A 17,614-nucleotide genomic window follows, 5' to 3' on the forward strand; every position below is an offset into this window, starting at 1 on the left:
TTTTGAAGCGATTGCCTATTATCAGAAAAGAGCAATTCGAACATCCTGTACACTTAAATACTCCCGGTTTGGTGGTAAGCCAATTGGACATCTGTCTAGGTTTCCGCTGTGAAAAGTCTGTCTTGACCAAAAGGTCCTTGAGATTCGGTCCTCGTCTATAAGCAAATCTTGGTATCAGAGATAAGTCTTTTTTCAATGTCGAATCACTGGAGATCAAATGCCAATGTTCCCTGATGCGGTTACGTATAAAGTTCCGTGGTGAACATACTGGAAAAATTGAGCCTATCCCGATCTTTATTGGTAGGATCAGTTTTCACATGTAGAAGTTCAGTTCTGTTAAGTTTCTCAATCCGCGATAAAGCATGATTGATTTAATTCTTGGAGTATCCTCTGTCCAAGAATCTCTGGCACATAGATTCCAAAGATCCTGGTAATTCCTTTGGATTAGAGGTGATGCGTATCACCCTCAGCAGTTGAGAGAAAGGCAAGCCCTTTTTCAAAGGCGCTGGATGAAAACTGGAGTGCAATAAAAGAGTGTTACGATCAGAGTCCTTACTGTAGATTGAAGTTAGCAATGTATTATTCTCCTTTTTGATGGTCACATCCAAAAAATTAATTTGTGTTTTACTGAAGGTCAAACTGAATCTGATGGTTCCAGGGAGGGCGTTGAGTTCATTGATGAATTCCAAAAGATGTTCTTCACTGCCTTGCCAAATAAAAAATAAATCATCGATGTATCATACATAAAATGCTAAAAAGTGACAAAAACGCGAATTACCAATGATGTGCACCTGCTCATATGCTGCCATAAAAATGTTGGCATAAGAGGGTGCCATGTTGGAACCCATGGCGGTCCCTTGTTTCTGCAAGTAGAGCCAATTTTCAAAAAGAAAATAATTTTTGTTGAGGATGACGTCAATGAGTAACATAAGAAAGGAGACTGGCGGTCCAAAATATGCATCGCTGTTGTTGAGAAGATCTCTGCATGATTCAATACCCTGTATTATGGGGGATGTTGGTGTAGAGACTGGAAACGTCCAAAGTGACAAGCAAGGTATCCTCTGTCACACTCTGCACTTCTTCTAATTTCCTCAAAAAGTCAGAGGTGTCCTCTATATAGCTGGATGTTCTCCTAACCAGTGGTTGTAGATAAAAGTCGACCAATTGGGAAAGGGGCTGACACAGGGACCCTCTGGCCGAGATAATAGGTCGTCCAGGAGGCTGAGTTAGTGATTTGTGTATTATTGGAAGTGTAAACAAAAATTTAATTTTGGGATGTGTGGTGGTCAAAAATTCAGCTGTGCTTTGATTGATATAGCCATTGTTGAGTCCCATTTGTATAATAGAGTCAATCTCTGTTTTGTACACTCCTGTTGGATCGTAAGTGAGTTTCTGATAACACATGGTATCAGAGAGCTGGCTGTTGGCCTCCCGTATGTAGTAGTCGTAATCAAGAAGTACGATTCCTCCGCCTTTGTCCGCAGCTCTGATGATTAACTGGGTGTCATTGCGCAATGAGTCAATGGTTTTTTTCTCTCCCAATGTGATGTTGTGATGGTTAATTCTTTGGTTGGCGATGTATGGAATGGTATCCCTTTTGAGAACCCTCATAAAAGTGTGTAAAGAAGGGTTTTGTGATGGTGGGTCAAATAGGCTTGGCTTTTTTGGTAAACTTGACTGGTTGGTTGAGGATGTTGATGCTGAATCGAGGTTAGTTCCTGCAAAAAATTCTTTAAGACGAAGTTGCCTGCCAAATTTGTAAAGATCCACATGCCATTTAAATTCATCCTGTGTTACTGTGGGAACAAAGGATAGGCCTTTGTTCAGAATGGACAGTTCGTCAGGTGTTAGGGAATGCTGGGACAGATTGAAGACTACCATTTCTAATTGTGTTTTTGTTGTCCTTTCCTTTCTTTTTCTCCCACCTCGACGGGTGGGTACAGCGGGTTTTTTGGCAGTCTTCTATTCCTGGAGGACCTCGGTAAAGATGTAAAGTTTTGGCCAGAGGTAGATGGAGCGTCTGAGTCACTTGCCGAAGTTTGGGACTGGCTTTCAATGTCTGTAAAGGGTTGTATAGGTCTTCTGCCACGTTGGAACTGTGGTTTATATCTTCGGGGTTCACTACGCGAATATCAAGGATATACCCTGTTATCCTTGTAGTCCAATTTGACCTGTTTGTACTTGTTCTTTTTGAACTTCAGCAAATCACCTTTAAATTTATCTATGTCCTTGTTCAACTTGGACAGAAGCTCACTGTCTGGGGTTTGGATTAACTTAAATACGTCTGATGCTTCTAATTCGGAGATGTCCTTCCTGATATCATTCAAATCAATGCCTGCCTGTTCAATCACCAGCAGCATTAAGTCAAATGAACACTTATTCAGTATGTTGCACCATCTGGCGCAGAAATCATTGCTATGTCTTCCCAGTGTGGGTTGGTTACGCAACCTGAACCCCCTGGGAATAAATTGCTCTTTATAATATTGCGATAAGGTAAGTCCATGGAGTTGAAGTTCAACTTCCCGTTTCTTTACTCTTAGTAGATCACTGCTAAACTCCTCCGGACTGTCAGTGTGAAAGGCCAGTGAGTCAGTGTCATCAAAGAGAATGCGTTCTGCATCAGCATCATTAAACTGTAGCACAGATGTAATTTCCTTACTAGTAGACATTGAAAAAAAGAAAAACTATAATGATAGATATTTGTTTGCTCAGACTAGCACAGGTGTGCTTGATCACACACCACAAAGCTGTATATGTGCAAAAAAGATACTGGTAACAAGAAAAAAATACTGAAAAGTCAATTATTAACCGAGGAAAGAACATGTAAACTCCACGGGGCAGGTGCACATCAAAAAATTGAGTAACGATAGGATCCTGACAGGTCCCCACTTCACTAGAAGTGACACCTTTCCTATCACCCTCGCTTTCAACATCCACCATGCAGACCCTCTCTTGCTCACTATGTGCAGCTTATTGTCCATCTTTGGTGTTGTATTTAGCAGTATCAGATTCCAGCTGCCTATGTGGGATTCCCCAGTAGACAACATATGTTGGTCTAGTGATATTTACAACCATACCACACTGGCAAACGTCCAATTCTGGCTGATCTTGGAAACTAAGCAGTGTTGGGCCCCGTCAGTACCAGTATCGGTGACGATCTGGGAATACTAGGTGCTGTACATCACTCACTTAATACCACAAGGCAGCGGACATTGTGCATTCTGTGGGTTTTCTCCCCAATAGGGCAGTTTGGATTCTTTTTGCACATATATTCTTATTCATATTGATTGCCGTAACAAATGGGCATTGCTTTGCAGTAGGTTGTTTTGAGGGTGGAGAAGACAGCAGGGGATGCACTAGACATGCCCGGACTTGTCTCAGCCCATGCCCTGATGCTGCTGGGTTGATTGTGGAGCCATTTGAGGCTTATATTTCGTGTTCTGACAACAGTGCGGTTAGCCCCTGAGGAAGACCAGTCGGTTGAACAGCTGTCGGGCTGTGTTTGCTGTATTTGCTGTACTTCACCATGCCGTTTGGTTAAGGAATAAATCCTGCTTTTCTTTCATCTACACATGAGTGCTGGATTGTCTACTTTTTCTGCATCGCTGGAGAAGTGAGTGTTTTATATTTATTGCTGCCTTGCACCACCATTTTTTGCTTTATATACATAGGCTTTGAGTGCTGTCGTGATTTCATATATATATATATATATATATATATATATATATATCTCAATAACTATTCAGGCAGGTTATCTTGACTCATTAAGTTTCAGTTTACATGTCAATCCAGCAGATGGCGCACCAAGGCAAATACTACACGCTATGGTTACACATGTTGCGAGTTGATATACAGTTGTGCTCATAAGTTTACATACCCTAGCAGAATTTGTGATTTTCTGCCCATTTGTCAGAGAACATGAATGATAACTCACAAACTTTTCTTTCACTCACGGTTAGTGGTTGGATGAAGCCATTTATTGTCAAACAACTGTGTTTACTCTTTTTAAATCATAATGACAACAGAAACTACCCAAATGACCCTGATCAAAAGTTTACATACCCCAGTTCTTAATACCGTGTATTGCCCCCTTTAACATCAATGACAGCTTGAAGTCTTTTGTGGTAGTTGTGAATGAGGCTCTTTATTTTCTCAGATCGTAAAGCTGCCCATTCTTCTTGTCAAAAAGCCTCCAGTTCCTGTAAATTCTTAGGCTGTCTTGCATGAACTGCACGTTTGAGATCTCCCCAGAGTGGCTCAATGATATTGAGGTCAGGAGACTGAGATGGCCACTCCAGAACCTTCACTTTATTCTGCTGTAGCCAATGACAGGTCGACTTAGCCTTGTGTTTTGGATCATTGTCATGTTGGAACGTCCAAGTACGTCACATGCGCAGCTTCCGGGCTGATGAGTGCAAATTTTCCTCCAGTATTTTCTGATAACATGCTGCATTCATCTTGCCATCAATTTTGGCCAAGTTTCCAGTGCCTTTGTAGCTCACATATCCCCAAAACATCAGCGACCCACCTCCGTGCTTCACAGTAGGAATGGTGTACCTTTCATCATAGGCCTTGTTGACTCCTCTCCAAATGTAATGTTTATGGTTGTGGCCAAAAAGTTCAATTTTGGTCTCATCACTCCATATGACTTTGTTCCAGAAGTTTTGAGGCTTGTCTCTGTGCTGTTTGGAGTATTGTAAGTGGGATGCTTTGTGGCATTTGTGTAGTAATGGCTTTCTGCTGGCAACTCGACCATGCAGCCCATTTTTCTTCAAATGCCTCCTTATTGTGCATCTTGAAACAACCACACCACTTTTTTTCAGAGAGTCCTGTATTTCAGCTGAAGTTATTTGTGGATTTTTCTTTGCATCACAAACAATTTTCCTGGCAATTGTGGCTGAAATTTTTGTTGGTCTACCTGACCGTGATTTGGTTTCCACAGAATCCCTCATTTTCCACTTTTTAATTAGAGTTTGAACACGGCTGATTTTATATACCTTTCTTGTTTTATACAGTTCAATTACCTTTTCCCGCAGATCCTTTGACAATTATTTTGCTTTCCCCATGACTCAGAATCCAGACACGTCAGTGCAACACTGGATGAAAGATGCAAGGGTCTTTCAGGAGTCCAGAAACTCACTGACCTTTTATACACACACACTGATTACAAGCAAACAGATCACAGGTGAGGATGGTTACCCATTAGCCATTCAAACCCATTTGTGTCAACTTGTGTGCATGTTATAAGGCCAAAATCTCAAGGGTATGTAAACTTTTGATCAGGGTCATTTTGGTAGTTTCTGTTGTCATTATGATTTAAAAACTGTAAACACAGTTGTTTGACAATAAATGCCTTCACCCAACCACTAACCATGAGTGAAAGAAAAGTTTCTCTGACAAATGGCCAGAAAATCACAAATTCTGCTAGGGTATGTAAACTTATGAGCACAACTGTACATCAGTGGCTGGTCATTTTACTTGCAATCTTTTCGTGTTAGGTTAAGTAGCAATGGATTTTTGATCTATAAGATAATATTTGTTTGACTAAAGTGAACTTATACTAGACTGTGATGTTGATTGCCCCTTGAATTGGATTTTGTTGTTTAGATTAAAAATAAAATATAAAACTTTGGATTACTGGTTATTGGTGTACTATTTATGGTACAATAAAGCCATCTCGTAAGATATTGAATCTGTCCAAGATTTCCACCAAAGCTAAGCAAGCTAGACTAAGGCGATTAGCCCTTTGTAAAATTAGTGCTGCTGCGCAATAACAGACATCCACGTGAGTGAAGCCGAGGACAAACACTAGTATATATTATATGCAGTGTAGTAAAAAGTCAGAAGGCAATTAAGGAAGGAAGAATGTAAAACATTAAATACACAGACACACAAACCTGCAGCTTCAACAAGAAAAAAAGTAAAACTTAGGGTGTCTGTTTGAATAGACATTAGGTGGAAAAGTTGCCCACAAAAACCAATCAGTATCTAGCTATCATTTTATAGAATGCACTTAATTGATAGTTAGATTCTGATTGACTGCTATGTACAACTCTTTAGAAGGTTTGATACATCTCCCCATGGTGAGCAAATGCTTACCAGTCCAGCGATTAGCAGCGTCTTTGGCCACTTTGTTTGCTTTACCTGGAAGAACACATAAAAGTAATTCAGAACACAATAAATACGATTTAATGTTTCCTGAATTGTGGTCCATTGGGAAATAAAATAAGTGAAAACTAGACCATTAATAATTTAAATAATGACAAGAAAATCCACTTCTCAGGAAGTCTACTGTCCACTACAAACGTATTATATTCCACAGCGTTGTACAAGTGGAGAAGAGGCAACATAATGGCGGGCGCCTAAACATTTTTCCTGCTTCTAACAATCCATACAGCTTCTATCAACCAGGGCTATAGTTACATTGGGGTCTATTCATGAAGCAGTGAAAAGAGTGGAGAAGTGAGCCTGTGGAGAAGTTGCCCATGGCTACCAATCAGCTGCTCCGTGCTCCGTACAATGCTGATTGGTTGCCATGGTCAACTTCTCCACTGGCTCACTTCTCCATACTTTTCACTGCTTCATGAATAGACCCCTATGTCTGTAAATAACCATAGTTACCCCAACTATTACCCTAAATAAGGCATTGTAATCCATAAATACAATGCACACATGGGTTACCTACCTGCTAACGAGCAAACCAACACATAAACTTACACAAAGAGAGAACAGGACACTGAAAGTAAATACCCTTCAAGACCTGGGCTGCCTAAGCAGTAGTCAGACAGAATACTCATGTTTCCTTAACACATTAAATCTATTTTATGATGCAGTTTTCTTAAATGGGATGTAACCAGTATATAAGATGTGTCTAGATTCACATGAAAAACTAGAATAGCAGAGAAAGGTGTGTCTGTGGGATGGTCATAATTATAGGCAGTCACATAGAGACTGCTTGTCTTACCAGCCCCAGACAGGAGTAAGATACACGCATTTGAGAGACAGGCAGCCTCACCAGCGTCTAAAGTTAATCCCAATTCCAAGCAGCAAAAGAGAAGAACTGAAGGTTTACACAGTATGAGAAAATGAGAGAGAAGTTCTAGGTGACAAGGAGCATGATACTGATGTAACTGCACTTATATAGATAGACAGACTGAATGCTTCTGCCGATTAATTATGAAAACTGGACGAGCAGTGAGACACGAAATCAGTGTTGGTAAAGTTATGGCACAGCAGGAGTATCTGGTGTTAAATTATGGAACACTGTTCTTTTTAATAAAGAATTATTACTACCCACAATCATTATCATTTAACAGATAACGCACTCATTTCAAGTCCAGCTGATGGTCTGGCATCTAATCCACACAAGTTGGATGCATGAACCTAGTGGCATATAAAAGAAGTGTCTGACACCACATTATTCCTACATCAGTGCACAAGGTTTTGTGCTTGCCCCTATTCTGGTCATAATACTACCCTGTAACATGCAGTGCTCACACTAACATCAGCTCAGTCTTCCATATACTCTGACTGGCTGCAAAGCAGAGGACATCACAGATGAGATGGGTATGCGGTTAATATACCACCTGTCTGGATCCTGGCGTTCAGGATACAGATGACGGAATCCCGACAGCGGGAGAAATGCTGGCACAGTGAGCCTGTGAGGGGACTCGTGCCAGGATGCCGCCGTCGGTATAGAGACCGTCGGCATCCTGTCTGCCAGTCTCCCGTATGTATTCCCACAGATGAGTTGGAGGAATACAGTGACTACAGCTCACAGCATCATACAACTAGTGCATGAAAGTGGTCATTCAAACATAGAAATATGCAATACAATTAGGGGTCTATTCATGAAGCAGTGAAAAGAGTGGATAAGCGAGCCTGTGGAGAAGTTGCCCGTGGCCACCAATCAGCTGCTCCAAACAATTGTACAGTATTTAAATTATAAATGTTACTTCAATGCTGATTGGTTGCCATGGGCAACCTCTCCACTGGCTCACTTCTCCACACTTTTCACTGCTTCATGAATAGACCCCTTACTTTTAAAACATCCTATCAGCTGTGGAGTATCCACTAAAAACATAAATGGGTGGGGGCGTGGCTATGCTGGGCATGGAGTAGCACGTACTGTGCTGAGCTCTCCTGCCTGATTATCCTCAAAACCATCCTGAAGTCTCCCCCCCGGGGTTAAGAGGTGCCCTGGACCTGCCTTATCGTCTGGTGCACCCATAGGAGAGTTTCTGGCCTGCTCCGTTGTCCTGCCCGTGTGCCTGGCCAGCGGGACGACTCCGACCTGGCTGCTATCGCGCCACGTGGGACGCGGTGTCCGTGGTGGCGGGGATCGGCGCGCTATATCTGCACTGCCTGTCGGGCCTCCCGGGGAGAGATCTACGGCGGTAAGCGCTCCCTGCTCTCCTCCTTGTTGCCGCCTGAGTCCGCTGCCGTAAGTGCGGTCTCCCCTGCTCCGGCCGCGGCTGGCCCTGCTACTTCCGGTCGGCGGCTGGGAGACGCGCACAGAGTCTGCTGCAGTCCGCTCCCCCACTCGTCCTTGCCTGACACACTCTGGGCCGTGCTGCTGCTGTCACTGCTCTCCTGCTCCACAGGATAGTTCACTGTGGGGGGAAATAAAAAATAAATTAAAAAAAAAACGAACTGTATCATAAGCTTCCGGCTGCAGTATCTGAGAACCCCTGCTGGGGCTAATATATGACATTCCAGTGTGGGGCTTGGGAGATGAGGAATTAGGCTCCCACCCATTGTCCTTATAACTGCTCAGTGCTCCTGGATCTCGGCCCCCTCTGCTGCTTATTCCCTGACAGAAATATATTACTGTGACTTTTTCTCTTTTCATTATATATATCCAGCTGGAGGCTGCTGGTCTACCACTGTGTGATTCCTGATTTGTTGATGTAGCACTGACTGGAGGCTTGCCTGCTTGGTTTACCATAACTCTCTCATATAGTGCTGCAACTCCCTGTAGGGGTGACTATAACGAATACTATGGGGAAGACTTTTCAGGCTGCGGCCAAGCTTGAAAAATACGCCAGAAATCCTCCTGCGCAAAATAAGAGAATGGGGGGGTCGCAGGATGGATCCTCTCCCCCCTCCCCGGCTACAAGTGCGGGCTCCGGCCCTCCAGAGGCCTCAGAGGATGCTATCCAAAGGGTACTGGACGCAGTTAATGCCAGCGAAGGCAGGCTGGCCGAAAAGATCACTCAGGTGCAATCAGATCTTTCCTTAATTCATCAGGATCTACAACGAGTTAGAGAGAGAGTGGGGGAGGCGGAAACCCGCATTTCTACTGTCGAGGACACTGTGGCCCCGCTTGGCCGACGCACCACTGCCCTTGAATCCCAGATGTCGGAGGTGCAGAAAAAATTGACCGATATGGAGGGGCGTCTGAGATGGAATAACATTCGGTTTGTAGGCTTGCCGGAAAAGGAGGAGGGTGATGCACCTGAGCAGTTTTTGGAGAAGTGGCTTACAGATTTCTTTGGGACGGATGCTTTTACATCACACTACGCGGTGGAACGAGCACATAGAATCCCTATGCGGCCATTACCGCCGGGGGCTCCTCCCCGTACATTTATAGCTAAATTCCTCCACTTCAAGGATCGGGACAAGGTACTCACCCTGGCACGCACCAAAGGCCCACTTAAGTGGAATGGTACCCGGATCTCTGTGTTTCCTGATTTTGCGGTTGATGTCCAGAAGGAGAGAGCCCAGTTCCTTCCAATTAAGAGACGTCTCCGGGAGCTCAATCTCCCTTATGCTATGCTCTTTCCCTCAAAGTTGCGGGTGGTCGCAGGAGGAGAGACTAAAATTTTTTTGACCCCGCGGGAGGCGGCGACGTGGCTTGACCGGCAGTTCCCGGCAGGGCGCGCTCTGGCAAATGACTGAATGTCGCAGCTGCCCGCTGGCTGGACTGCAATTTATGTCATTAAGTATTTGTGTATACAGCTATTGCATTAATGTTTGTTGATTTTTTCCTACTAGGTCATCGATACAGCCTTTATTGGTAATATACTGAATGTTGCACTTGATATCGGGTCCCTGCATGTTCGGGGGTCGGGTGCTTATTTGGCCCTGGGGGGGGGTTAGGTTATGGCGGGGGAGCAATGCCTGCTTGCGACCGCTGTATTTTTTGTCCTCTTTACTAGTCGTTTAGTTGTTGGGAGGGTTTTTTGGGATTAGGTATGCCACAGTTCGGGCCGGTATACAGGGTGGGGGGTTGTATGGGGGGGAAGGGAGGATTTAATGGGTGGTTGTTTTATAAGCATTGCTGTGGCGACATGTTTAGAGAAATTTTTCGCAGGCGGTTACTTTTCTGTCTCTTTCAAATACCTTCAATGTTGTGGACACATCTAGCACTTGGTGCTATTATGTATTATGGCATCACTTAGTCTAAAAATTTTATCCTGGAATGTGCGGGGCCTTAATGACAAAATTAAAAGGGCCCTGGTGCTTCGGCAGATTAGGCAGTATTCCGCAGATGTTGTTTGTCTTATGGAGACGCACCTGGAGGGAGCCAAAGTTCTATCTCTTAAAAAGCCATGGATTGGGTGGCTATACCACTCCACTCATACCTCCCATTCCAGAGGCGTCTCCATTCTGATCCGCAGATCTGTCCCGTTTGTTTTGGACCAGGCCCAGGTAGATCAATGGGGACGATATATTTTTCTTAAATGTCAAATAAACTCCATGTCTTTATTATTGTTAGCTATTTACATACCTCCACCGTACTCCCCGGAGGTTCTACGCAAGGCTGCTGATTTTATGTCCCTTTACCCCAATATTCCCACTGTCTGCACTGGGGACTTTAATAATGTCATGGATCTTAGAGTGGATAGATTCAGCACCAATGCTACTGTGCCTCGCCCACGTTCGGGTAACTTTGCTCTGTTAGTGGAGGGTATGGGTTTGGTGGACGTCTGGAGGGTGCGGCATCCAGCTGCTCGACAGTTCTCCTGCTTCTCCCCTACTTACTCCTCCTTTTCTAGGATTGATATGGCCCTGGTCTCCCCCTGTTTAGTTCCCAAGATTGTTGATATCCAGTATGCAACTAGAGGTATCTCTGACCACTCACCAGTACTGTTGAATCTGGATACTGGGGGTACCCGGGGACAGTCGTTTTGGAAATTTAACTCATTCTGGCTTTCACAGATGGGCACTGGAGCGGAGCTTGAGCTTGCTTGGCGGGAGTTCTTGGAGCTGAATGGGGGTACTGCTGGACCAGCAATCCTCTGGGACGCATTTAAAGCATTTATACGTGGTTCCCTAATTAGACGGGTTGCTACTTTAAAAAATGGCTACAAACGCCAAGAAGTGGAACTTGAGGCTTCCTGTAGGTCCCTAGAAATCCAATATTTGCAAGATGGATTGGTTGCCTCCAAGGACGCATGGTTGCTTGCGCAGTCCAAATGGAGGAGCTGTCTATCTGATAAAGCCAAATACCGTTTGCTGTATGCCCAACACTCTTATTATGCTACAGGCGATAGACCTGGTACTTATCTAGCACATTTAGCGGCGGCAGATAAATTCTCTAATACTGTCCTTGCGATAGGCGGGGATGATGGTGTAACTTATGTAAAAACCCCGGAAATAGCGGACCAATTTGTTGCTTATTATAAAAGTCTGTATAGTACGAGACTATCGGCTGATTCAACGGAAATAAATGATTATCTTGTTGGTTTACCATTGCCCTCGCTCTCTAATGTGGCGGTTGAATTCCTGGACTCCCCTTTGTCATTGACGGAGATTGAAACAGCCATCAAATCATTTCCTGGAGGCAAGGCACCAGGGCTAGATGGAATTCCTATTGAGCTATATAAGAAGCATATTGACTTTTATGGCCCTAGATTACTTGCTCTGTTCAATGACTTGTTGGAGTTGGGGTCGCTGCCAGATTCCATGACTGAGGCTTTGATAATAGTGCTATTGAAACCGGATAAGAACCCAGAGCGGGTAGATTCATATAGACCTATCTCGCTACTTACAACTGATATCAAGGTGTTAGCAAAGATCCTGGCACTTAGACTCAACTCCGTTGTTACCCAAATTATACACACAGATCAGACTGGTTTCGTGCCGGGGCGGTCCACTCTAACTAACCTTAGGCGCTTGTTCACGCACTTACAGGGCCCTCGCGGGGACGCCGACACTTCTGTTGTAGTGTCTCTCGACGCTGCTAAAGCTTTTGATTCAGTGGAGTGGGCGTTCTTGTGGGGGTCTATGGCCCGCTTCGGTATTGGACCACGCTTTATACGGTGGGTCAAGTTACTTTACTCCGCACCATCAGCCAGGGTCTCGATAAATGGATTCATTTCCTCTGCATTCCCTCTGGCTAGGGGTACAAGACAGGGCTGCCCGCTATCCCCTATCCTTTTTGCTCTAGCAGTGGAGCCCTTGGCGTGCTTGCTGCGTTCTGACTTGCGGGTGGGGGGGGTTTCGGGTGGGCCCCACCACGGACAAGATTGCTCTATACGCGGATGATATTCTGCTGTTTATATCAGACTACTGCAGTACCATGCCGCACGTGTTGCGTATTATAGACACCTATGGCGCGTATTCTGGCTTGTCCATAAATTGGGATAAGTCCTGCATATTGCCCTTTCGGGGTGCTTGTCCTGGGGCTCCGCTCGTGGCCTTACCTCTTCGCTGGGTGGACTCATTCAAGTACTTAGGAATCTGGGTCACAAATAATCCTTCTCAATACTATTCCCTAAACATAAAACCTCACATGGATTATTTGCACTCCCGTATTGCGGTGTGGGGGACTCTACCTCTAACTATAACGGGTAGAATTAATTTAGTGAAAATGGTGGCCCTGCCTAAGTTGCTGTATGCGCTACAGCACTCCCCTGTTTATCTCCCATTAAAAACCTTTAGGAGAATAGATAGTCTTCTGTCCTCTATCGTATGGTCTAAACGCCGGGTCAGAATAAAATTAGACACCCTCACGCGCCCACGTGACTCTGGGGGCCTGAGCCTCCCTAAATTCAGATTATATTATCTAGCGGCACAAATGGTACATATTAGTAAGTGGTTACATGATCCTGGTAGAGATGAATTGATCTCCCGAATTCTCTATATAACCGATCGGAACTGCACCCCATTACAACTACTGTTGAGTGACAATGTATCGCTACTTAACCTTCCCGTTGTCAAGCAAGCAATTATGGTATGGAGACAGACGCATAGATTGCTCCATGGAGAGGGTTGGGATCCGGAAACGCCTCTAGCCTATGCACATTCTTTTAACGAGCTTACATCGTTGCAGATGAGGGAGGTCTGGAGCAGCCGGGGAGTGCAGTCTCTTGGGCAATTGTATCATATGGGTGTATTTAAGTCTTTCCAACAATTGCAGGAGGATTATAATATTCCTACCTTCTATTTTTATCGATATCTACAACTCCGCCATGCTTGTCAAACTCAATTTACAAACGCTCCCCTGATGCTCCGGGACACACCAGTAAGGGAACTATTTGTTAAGCTTCAAAATTGCACTATTTCCATATTTTATTCGGCTCTACTACGTGCTTATCATTGTGAGACCCTTCTTTCTCTTAAATCTAGATGGGAAAGTGATTTGGGGCCCATATCTAATGATACCTGGGAGAATGCACTGGGTGCCTCTAGACTGGCGACCACAGCGGTCCGTTACCAACAGGTGCATCTGTTTGTTTTACATAGAGTCTATATTACTCCTGAGAGGTTAATGAGATTCGGAGGAAGAGTGGATTCTAAATGCCCCAAGTGTACTCTAGATGGAGGCACCTTTTGGCACATGATTTGGTCCTGTAGGATAGTTAATACCTTCTGGCAGGATGTACTCAAGATTATGGTTTCCACTGGTATACCTGCTGATGTGCTGACCCCCCCTGTATGTGTGCTGGCGGTGGTGGATGAGGAGTTGCTGGATGCCCCCTCCAGGCGTTACGTTATCAACTTGTGTGCTCTTGCACAGGTTTCTATAGCCCGATCGTGGATGGCACCTGATGGCCCAGATATTGACTCATGGATTGCTTTAGTGAATACTACAGTGGCGCATGAAAGATTTGTCTATGTGTCCAGGAAAGCCATTACTAAATATTATGCGATATGGGATAGATGGTTGTCATCACCATATGTTGGGGGTGCCTGCATTACAATATCTGCGGATGCAAGTTTAGCTTCAACATAATCACCCCGAAGCTACCTGATGAGGCTAGGAAATAGTACTGCTTGCACAATATTGGTATTTACTATATAGCTCACCCGAGGCACCGCTTCCTCTATTTTGATATGGTTGTATTCAGCGGCTCTGGAAAGCTGTACTTTTTTATATTTTTTTGTATGTGTATGTGTATGTATATGTATATATATATGTGTAGGTGTATGTATGCGTATAGATATATATATGGGTGAAGTGGCGTGTCTGCCGGGTTTAATATCAGATGCCAATCGATTATAACTATATGTTTGTGTATGATACCCTATATGATGCTTGATACTACTGTCGACAGCAATGCTTTAGGTTTAAGTTGTATTTTTGTTTTGTAACCTGAACAAAAAAGAAAAAATTTCAATAAAAAATTGCTGAATTAAAAAAAAAAAAAAAACATAAATGGGCAGCAGTTAGAATAAAGTCCCTTACAGGTGATAACTGTTAGTGTGTCTTTTTACCATAACATGCTAACTATTGTTTCTGAGATAGTCATGATTTACGTGACATGAAATACAGCAAAACATACCAAAGTACAGGTTAATAGTTTGGAAAATTAAAGTGCATGAGAGCACGTGATGACGTGAGGAAGGTTAGTACAATCAGACAGGCAGGTCTAATCCCATTTTAAAGGTAAGAAAACCCGCACAGAGTGAGTTATAGGGGTCAGGGGTTAATGCTAAACTTTCATAGCTGCAAAACAAAGTAGCTTTCTAATTAATAAAGCTTCAATCTGTGCACGCCATAAATCATTTGAGAGATGATATGACAGTTGGCCTTTCAGCAGAGGGCTTGCTGTCTTGATCATATGCCAGAAATAAGACGAGGATCCGATTCTCTTTCACTTCCAGCTATGATGAGATAAAGACACGATTACAGGATTGTTACTCTGTGCAGTTCAGCAGTTGTTATACTGTGCTGAATAACACTCATTTATTGAATGGTGAATAAAGTAAGTCGTAAATCAGACAAACTTGTAACTATACTGTAACTATTATGACTTTTGGGTTGGACACTAGGAGGTCCCTCAATAAATGTGTGTGTGTGTGTGTGTGTGTGTGTGTGTGTGTGTGTATGCACGCGTGTTAATGGTTTATTTTCGTCAATTAACAAAAGTCAAAGTGAGTAAACAGGAGAGAGATCTAAATCAAATCGATAGTTGGCCTCATAACAGCATCAGTTCTTCAAGGTGCACTTGCACACAGTTTTTGAAGGAACGCTGCAAAAATCTTGTAGAACCTACCACAGATCTTCTGTGGATGTAGGCTAGATAGATAGATAGATAGATAGATAGATAGATAGATAGATAGATAGATAATTACACATATACTTGTCTTTGTGTCTACCCTATGTATGTATGGCATTGTGTACACCTTGTTGTGCGTATTAGCTCTAAGATTATAGTAGTACTAATAAATCATGTTAATTCATTATCCTGAGAATATACTGTAAATGTAGGTATGCTTGTATATTTCTAGAGCTGCACAGTGAGAGTTAGATGACATATGCATAATGACAACTAATGCAAATAACAACAAATAATGTCAGTGGCACCTACGCAGTGCAGTTGTATAATTACATCATGTTACCATAACTACCCTGCAATTCATGTTAGTCAATCAACTTTTATCAATCTATACGTGTCCAAACCAGATGGCCAATCTTAAGGTGCATACACACGGAGAGATTTTGGCTATGAGAGATTTTGACTAACTTTTCCCTTGAACTGGCAGTAGGAGATTTTGACTAACTTTACCAGAGATTTTGTCTAACTATGCAAGAGATTTTGGCTATGGGAGATTTTGGCTATGGGAGATTTTGACTATCTCATTTAAATAAGGGGATGAGTGTCATATATAGGACGATTTTACAGGGTGGCTGGTATTTAAATAGCTGAAAGTTAAAAAAAAAATTTGCGTGGGGTCCCCCCTCCCATGTAAAACCAGCCTCGGGCTCTTTGAGCCAGTCCTGGTTGTTAAAATACAGAGGAAAAAATGAGTAGGGTTCCCCCATATTTAGACAACCAGCACCGGGCTCTGCGTCCGGTCCTGGTTTAAAAAATACGGGGGACAAAAGACATAGGGGTCCCCCGTATTTTCCAAACCAGCACCGGGCTCCACTAGCCAGGGAGATAATGCCACAGCCGGGGGACACTTTTATATTGGTCCCTGCGGCCGTGCCATTACCCCCCCAACTAGTCACCCCTGGCCGGGGTACACTGGATGAGTGAGGACCCCTTAAATCAAGGAGTCCCCCCCTCCAGCCACCCAAGGGCCAGGGGTGAAGCCCGAGGCTGTCCCCCCCATCCGTGGCCCGGTGGATGGGAGGCTGATAGCCTTTCAATAGTAATATTGTTCTTTACAGGAGGCCTACAGGTCCCAGCAAGCCTGCCCCAGCATGTTGGCACTTGGAGAACCACAAGTGCCAGCATGCCCGGACATAAAGGGCCCGCTGGCACCTGTAGTCCACCTGTAAAGAAAATATAAAAAAAAAAACTCAACACATTCTTTTAAAAATCCTTTATTAAACTGGGTCTTCACCTGGGGGCGGCGGCCTTTAAGCTCTTTTGCATGGCCGCCGCCTTCCCAGGGCTTCCGGCGTCTTCACCTGGGGGGGCGCCACCTCCCCAGGGCTTCTGGGATCTTGCTCCGGCGTCTTCACCTGGTGGGCGGCAGCTGCTAAGCTCTTTTGCATAGCCGCCGCCCATCCAGGACTTCCACGACGTCTTCACCTGGGAGGCGGCGGCCTTTAAGCTCTTTTGCATGGCCGCCGCCTTCCCAGGACTTCCAGCATCTTCACCTGGTGGGCGGCGGCTGCTAAGCTCTTTTGCATAGCCGCCGCCCATCCAGGACTTCCACGGAGTCTTCAGGAGCTCTTCTCCGCTCCTCCTCCGCCGTCGGACTGACAGCCGCTGCCTCGCGCTGACTTATATAAGTCAGCGGGAGGGGGCGGGGCGATGACGCGGCGAGCCGTGATTGGCTCGCGGCGGCCATCTTGAATTTCAAAAATGACGCTGAGGCGCCATTTTTGAAACTGGTACCGCTCCGCTGCCAAACTCTGCAATAGAAAGGTAAATTTCCCCCGCCCGCACCGCTGCCGCAACCCGCCGCCGCCCGCACCGCCGCCGCCCACACCGCCACCGCAACCCACCGCCGCAACCCGCCGTCGCCCACACCGCCACCGCAACCCGCCGCCGCCCGCACCGCCGCCACAACCCGCCGCCGCCCGCACATCGCTATCGCTGGGAAAAATCGCTGGCCTCTTAAAGTGTTTAGCGATTTTGACTAACTTTTGCAGCGACATAGCCAAAATTGACTTGCCTGCACTGACTATTTTTCCCAGCGATAGCGACCTAGCGGGGACGCGCATCGCTATCGCTGGCTGTGTACACACGGAGCGATCTGCACTAAC

The 17,614-nt window shown here is 44.8% G+C and overlaps 1 protein-coding gene across 2 annotated transcripts in view; it reads right to left on the bottom strand.

Moving 5' to 3' along the window:
- The window catches only part of MND1 (meiotic nuclear divisions 1), a 267,374-nt gene that overhangs the window by 34,743 nt on the left and 215,017 nt on the right, over positions 1-17,614 (bottom strand). For both annotated transcript variants that reach the window (XM_063920524.1, XM_063920523.1), the window contains one exon: positions 6,100-6,144. In XM_063920524.1, the coding sequence (XP_063776594.1) occupies positions 6,100-6,144 (45 nt within the window). The remainder of the gene's footprint in view (positions 1-6,099; positions 6,145-17,614) is intronic.

The sequence above is a fragment of the Pseudophryne corroboree genome, chromosome 1 (assembly GCF_028390025.1).
Source record: "Pseudophryne corroboree isolate aPseCor3 chromosome 1, aPseCor3.hap2, whole genome shotgun sequence".
Lineage (NCBI taxonomy): Eukaryota > Metazoa > Chordata > Amphibia > Anura > Myobatrachidae > Pseudophryne > Pseudophryne corroboree.